The following is a 7,150-nucleotide window of genomic DNA, read 5'->3' as shown; positions in this document are numbered from 1 at the left end:
TGTTTACCCATTTCCACCTTGTTTACCCTTCTCCTGTTTCCACATTTGCTGCAGGGACACAAAACTAGGCAATGTCCTTTAGCAGCCTTGCCAAATGCACTGTTCAAGAAAGCATCGGTCTTGTTCATCCATTCCGTGGTGTAATCACTCCGACTTCTCCAGCCCGTGTACATCCACTGACGGTCATCTATCCTCTAATATATGTATCAACAAGTAATGTAACCATCAATTGCATCTACATGGTGTTTCTACTGTCTAATAGGTGAGGATAGGTCATAATTCCACCTGCGAATGCGTAGATGAGGTTAGTTTCCATGCTCTACTCTTATCCAAGATAGAATTTTGGCAGCACCTCCCCGCTGTTCTCCAGATACACGTCCTGCCAAAGAAGAGTGCGTATCCGGAGAACAACGGGGAGGTGATGCCGAAACTCTATCTCGGACCGGAGCAGACCATGGAAACTAACCCATCTACGCATCCACAGGCTGTCAAAAAACGTGGACAATCCGAAACAGATACAGTCATAGATATGCAAAGATCTATATACCTCCAACCGTATCTCTTTCGAACGGGAGACGCCTAACTGGGTTACGCGATCTATGACCATGATACGGAAAGAGGGGTTATACCTAGGGTGGCGGCGGAGTCAGGCTAGCGGGGCCGTGGCAGGTCGGTGCAGTGGCGAGGCGACGCGGTGTAGGCAGACCGGCACGACGACGGGAACTCCGACTCAGCTCTGGCGGGCTCTTCTCTACAAAAATGGAACAAAATACTGTCAGTTTAAAAAAATTCGGCAGAACCTCCCCTGCACGGTGAGGTTTCCAAAACCTGCAAAAAACAACGGCACGATGGCCGACAAGCACATATGTCTCAAGAGAAGCCATGTAGTTTGGATATCAATCCATGCAGAAGAATATATCCAAGTAGTACCACTACTTCTACTACTACTTCCACTATTGCTACTACTACTACCACTAGTTCTACTACTATTACCACTATTGCTACTACTACTACCACTAGTTCTACTACTACTACTACCACCACCACCACCACCACTACTACTACTACTACTACTACTACTACTAGCACTAGTTCTACTACTACTACTATCACTAGCACTACTACTACTGCTACCACTAGCACTACTACTACAACTAATACTACTACAACTATCACTACCACGACAACAAGAAAGAGGGCATACCTGACGGGCGCCGGGGGTAGGGGCGGGCGGCGTCGGGGTCGGGGTCGTCGGAGTCGGGAACGGGGTCGGGCACGGGCGGCGTCGGGGCGGGCGGTCCACGGGGCACGACCGGGGGCAGGGCCGGCTCCTCCTCCTCCTCCTTCTGCACCTCCTCCTCCTCCCCTCCTCCTCCTCCTCCCGCTCCTCCTCCTCCTCCTCCCCTCCTCCACCCACCGACGTTGGCGGGCCGACGTGGGCGAGCTGGCCATGCTCGGCCACACACGGGCGCAGGGGCGGGGCCTGCGGGGGTGGGGGTAGGCGTCGGCGCGTGGCACGAGGAAGGGTGGGGCGGGTTGCGGCTGCGGCGGCCGACGCGCGGCGCGGGAGCGGGGAGGGGCTGCGGCGGGCGCGGCGCACGGGGAGGGGAGGGCGGCGCACGGCGCGGGGAAGAACGACGGGGGCGCACCGGCGGGTGAGCGGGCGGGGCATGGCGGCGCGCGTGTGTGGGAGGGAGGGAGGTAACAGTTCGGTGGTTAAGTGTGGATGGACCCTTTGCCGAGTGCCCCGATCTGGCACTCGGCAAAGGAGGCCGGTTTGCCAAGTGCCAGATCGGGGCACACGGCAAAGGTGTTTTCCTTTTTTTGAAATCTAAACCCTAAACCGCACTGCATCGTATTTTTTTTAAAAAAAATACCACTTTGCCGAGTGCCGGACGGAGAGGCACTCGGCAAACATTTTAAAAAAAATTGGCACGCTCTTTGCCGAGTGTCCCACGGATACTCGGCAAATGGAACACTTTGTCGAGTGCCTGGCAGCTGGCACTCGGCAAAGAGCATGTTTGCCGAGTGTCAAAAGATGACACTCGGCAAACCAAATTTTTTTTTTGTATTTTGACCTCCAAACTTTTTCTGTAGTCCTCTTACAGTACTTGGTACTCCATGTCGAAATTTGGTATATTTCACGAACTGTTTGCTATATTTAGTGAATTTATTTCATTTAATTGAATTTTTTTGGAAAATGCAAATTTGAACTGTACGTGCATCGAATAATGGAATTTAATGATTCAAAAAATGATATTCATGCTATTGAGTGTAGTGTGAGGCCGTATCCAGGAACGGACCCAAAATTTCGAACATCTTGTTCACGAAACATGACCACGAACCTTCGGACGAATTGTTTTTAAATTCTATAAAATGCAAACGAAGTCCGAAAATCATGAAACTTGTCGAGATGGCATGATATCGTATGTGGAGGATGTGATAAAAATTTGAGAAGGTTTGGTGCACGTTATCACGTACGATGCTTACAAACCAGGACATCTCCACATGTGATATCTGATGCAGTGTGGTTTAGGGTTTAGATTTCAAAAAAAAAGGAAAACACCTTTGCCGAGTGTCCTGATCTGGCACTTGGCAAACCGGCAGCCCTAGTCCTTTGCCGAGTGTCAGGGTTTGGCACTCGGCAACGAAGTGGTTTGCCGAGTGCCTATCCGCTGGCACTCGGCAAACCTGGGCGGCAGGTGACGGCCGTTACCTGACGTCGTTTTTTGCTGAGCGCCAGAGTTTGCCGAGTGCCTGACACTCAGCAAAAAGAGACTTTGCCGAGTGTCTGGCTTTGCCGAGTGCCTGACACTCGGCAAAGCCGGCAAAGCCTTCTTTACCGAGTGTATATCTTTGCCGAGTGCGGCACTCGGCAAAATAGCTCTTTGCCGAGTGCCCGACTTTTAGCACTCGGTAAAAACCCTGTTTCCTGTAGTGGCTCCAGCTGGATGAGGAAAGCGCCTGATGGCGGCTGTCCATGATCGACGTATTTTCTAAATATTTATTCAATGGAACCAGAGGATTTATTCAGACGTGGCATGGCTTTTCGCCATATTTTCTAAATATTTGCCGACTTATGGTGTCAAGATACTTTTGAGATCATAAGCCTCAGGAGTCAAATGTAGGACCAGGCTACAATCATGTGGCCAGGTTCGTAGGAATTTCATAGGAATTTCATAGAAATTTTACAGGAATCAGTTCAATTTCACAGGAAAAACACAGGAATGGGGAAAAAATCCCGCATTCCAAACATGCTCTTAAGTTGTATTTCCCCGAGTCGAATATCTGCTGCTTCACGCATAGACTCGACTCTGCGGGTGGCATTTGTTTGATGATTATTTTTATCAAAATAATAACGATGATGATGATATATGTCATTTATTTTGGAGCAATAAGCAAGACACATGTTTATAAAGCTGTTAATTCTGGAGAAGCCTGTGACACGTGGGCCATGTATCTTCAAGATCGTGCATGTGCATGTGCACGTATATATGCTAAGCTGATGTGCCTGGTTGGATAGGTCGTTAAGAGGCAAATTCCGGACTCACGGGCTGTTGGTTAGAGATAGATCTTTCTTTTCCGATCTAATCTAAACAAACGTGTTTACTTGGCGAAGAGGCCAGTCGCCTCCTGCCTTCCCCTATATAGACCAGCATCCTGGCCACGGGACGCCATTCGGCTTCCGCCTTGCTGCTCGGAGGCCGTATCAAGAATAGATGGCGCCGCCTGTTACTTGCTCCACGCATACACGCAGAGGCATGCTGTGACGCTGCAACATAACCGCTCAATTTATACAAGATCAAGTACGGCTGTCCCCGTTAACACGTTGACACGCGCATACTTTCACTCATATAAACCCGGTAGTCCATCGAGTGCCCCGAAAGACCTCGGTAAATCAACATCACAACCAAGATCGCGTGATTAAGCAAATACACATCACATACACAGGGTTGCAGCGGAAATAATATTACAAGTGGGTTCACAATTAAAAGTACAAGTTTGGGTTTTAAAATCGATTAGTGAAAACAACATAGCTTTCAAAAGATTACATTAATATATGTTTCAAATACATTGCTAGCATAAGTGACATCATCCGACAAAAGCATATAGATGAGAAGTAACTATAGAATCATCGAGCCACCGGCGGTTAGCCACCATCTTCATAGGCCGAGAACTTCACCTGCAACATGGTGGGATAAACCCTGAGTACGAGAAGGTACTCAGCTAGACTTACCCGTCAAAACCAGAAATAAAGGACACCAAGGGTCATGCAAGGCTTATGAGGTGGGCTAGCTTGACACAGTTGCATAAAAGAGCTTATGAATATAGTGACCAATTTAAACTTAGCATTGAGTTTATCATCATTTACATGTCCACTAGATTAGCACATGTACTAGAGCACTCACTTATTAGGAGCAAACAATATTAACCATAGCAGGTATAATAAGGCTGTCATCACCATATCATCATTTCTAAACCATTATGTTATTTAGTGTATCTACTTTGGAGATAAGCCCGTCAAGTTCTCACTAACCGAGAGAGACGGCGACTCGAATCGAATTACAACTCAGCTGAGGGGGTATTCCTAACTCTCACCCTGGCATACTTAGCAAGGGTAGCCGTGGGTCACCTTTGGAACAACTCAGGAACCAAATTCGCGGGTTCGATCAGCGCCAGCACTCTCAGGGATAACCCTTCTGCCAGGACGATCAGGACTTTTAAATCACCTGCCCTTGGACTCACGCCTACGGCTCCTTTCTGAGGCGCACTTTATACTTATCGACTCCCGGCCTGAGGTGAGCTACTCGGCTTCGTGGTCGGTCTTCGGACACGGCCAACTAAGAGAGAGGCATGCATTCAACATGAACAGGAAAGGCTCCAAGATTCAGTCCTTAAGTGACACAGACGGAGTCACTGCAAACCGGCAAGCCTCCGTTCGGTCTTCATTTCAAATTAAGACTGGTTCTTTTCCACGATAGCAAATATAGCCAACCGTGCCATATGTATGTCCCTATATCTCGCAGGTGACAGGAAATCACCTGACTTCTACCGTGTTTAAGCAGGGCTAAGCACTATATGAGCCTGAGCTACATAGGATTCAGGGTATCAATATCTGGACAAGGATTGGATAACCAATGCAGCAAGTGTTTGCATCCAACACCTAAACTTAATGCAACAATATATATATGTAACAATAATACTTTAACTGTATTTCAGAAATTAGGAGGCTTAATATGCTCCGGGGCTTGCCTGGGATCCGACACAAGTTAGTTCAGTTAGCTTGCACTGTCATGGTGATATCTCCGGTCCTAGCACTTACTTAGTCCTTTCATCTTCGGGATATATCCACCAAACCAAATCTTCGGGTTTGGCTCCAACATCTTATCCTTCACGTGGTGCATCTAGCGTACCTAGATGAGATGCAATATACAAGTGCATAAATATGAAGAATAGTACCATGAGACGCATCACAAAATAGCAAGAAAGACAAGCATAGTTTACACTAACACACTCAAGTACTTTGCGATGCTTAACTTAAACATCACACAATCTATCATGCTAAGATGGCAAAGAAGACGACAACACCAAGCATGACACAAGTTTCCCAAGATCTTAGGTGCTCTAACTCAGTCATCATTCAAGGCATAAGTCACACTTTGCAATATACAAGCAAACACTATAATTGGAATCTGCCAATTTCTAGACATGCAAATAGCAGCTACAAGATTTAGCTATAACTAGAGTTGCACAAATCCAAATGGCTTGCTAGAAGACATTTTTGGAAAGCTTATAGAATTTTCTACAATTCATCTTTAATCATCTTAGCATGATTCTCAAGTTAACTAAGTCAAATATACCCATTTACAGAAACTGATCCACAATTGTCAGAGAGCAGCCATTTCTGAAATCCAACTTTAAACAGGCATAACTCACAAACCACAAGGCCAAATACCACCAAATTTTAACAGCAGCTAGATACATGAATTATCTACAACTTTGTTATTATCACCAAAAGCTCATTCAAATCCTAACTAGATCAAACACTAGCATCTTTCAGATATGCTCAGAATACAATCAAAACCTGACAGGAGACTTAAAAGTCATGTAACTCATACACTATCAGGCCTATGGCCTTACATTTTGAACACAAGCAAGACCATGGAATTTGCTACAACTTTTGTATTCACTACAACTATAGCAAACATCATTTACACCACGAAAATAATTGCACAATCAAAACTGCAATTGCAATCCAACAGCAGTGGTACAGAAAACTGATAGGAACTTCAGAGAAGCATAACTGGAGTTCGAGATCTCCAACAAACATGAACCATAACTTTTTGAAAAGCTTAGGAAGTTACCTACAACTTTCTTATTCTCATATTGAAATGATTCTACAGTTAGAAGGGTCAATTAATTCAATAATTGCATCTCTGTCCAAAACATAGACAGAAACTGACATGCCACTTTAAACAGCTATAATTGGAGTTATACATGTCCAGTAAATGTGGTTCTAGATTTTTTAGAAAACTTATCAAATTCTAAACAACTTTATTGTAAACACCTAAAGCTAATTCTACTATTAAGAAGGCCCGACAATACCAATAAGGTAACCCTGTCAGAGTTTGGGCAGGAACAACCATTGATATTTAAGCAAGTATAACTCAAGATCTACTTAACCAAAAATCATGATATTTAGCTTTTTATTAGACTTTGAGCCTTGTTTTGATCCATTTTGAAACCGAATCATGACTTGGTCTTTTAACAAAGTTTGTTATAATCAAACTTTTATTCAACCTTTATTTTTGGTCAAACCTCATATCTGGTCCAGAAGTCAACTTTATTTCTCGGTCAACGCAAAGCCCTTTTGCTATAGAATCTAGGGTTTCCATGATTTTCGGATATTTTCTCCATCTTTGCTCAACACGAACCCTTCATAACTTTTGTTGTAGAGTTCAATTAGAGTTGTTGGAGCAAGGTTGCAAGGTTTGGTTGACGTCATAGGTTTCCATCTACTTGATAAAGTAATTCATGCAAAGATATAACTTATCATTTAATGTGACTTTTTGATTACAAACTTAATGAAACTTTTCCACGGGTCTAGATGGATGCATGTGGATGTAATGTACATAGAATAAGCATGTTT

General features: G+C 44.8%; 1 protein-coding gene across 1 annotated transcript; it reads right to left on the bottom strand.

Moving 5' to 3' along the window:
• Nucleotides 1-651: 651 nt before the first annotated feature.
• LOC136470767 (uncharacterized) lies at nt 652-1,672 on the bottom strand. Its single transcript, XM_066468502.1, has 2 exons — nt 1,353-1,672; nt 652-751 (listed from the first exon to the last, which is right to left on the bottom strand). Exons 1-2 carry the CDS (start codon nt 1,670-1,672, stop codon nt 652-654), a joined length of 420 nt encoding a protein of 139 aa, XP_066324599.1.
• Between the last annotated feature and the right edge of the window lie 5,478 nt (nt 1,673-7,150).

Source organism: Miscanthus floridulus, chromosome 8, assembly GCF_019320115.1.
Source record: "Miscanthus floridulus cultivar M001 chromosome 8, ASM1932011v1, whole genome shotgun sequence".
In the NCBI taxonomy this organism is placed as follows: domain Eukaryota; kingdom Viridiplantae; phylum Streptophyta; class Magnoliopsida; order Poales; family Poaceae; genus Miscanthus; species Miscanthus floridulus.
The sequence above is the reverse complement of the archived record's forward strand: the minus strand, read 5'-3'. Positions and strand labels throughout refer to the sequence as shown.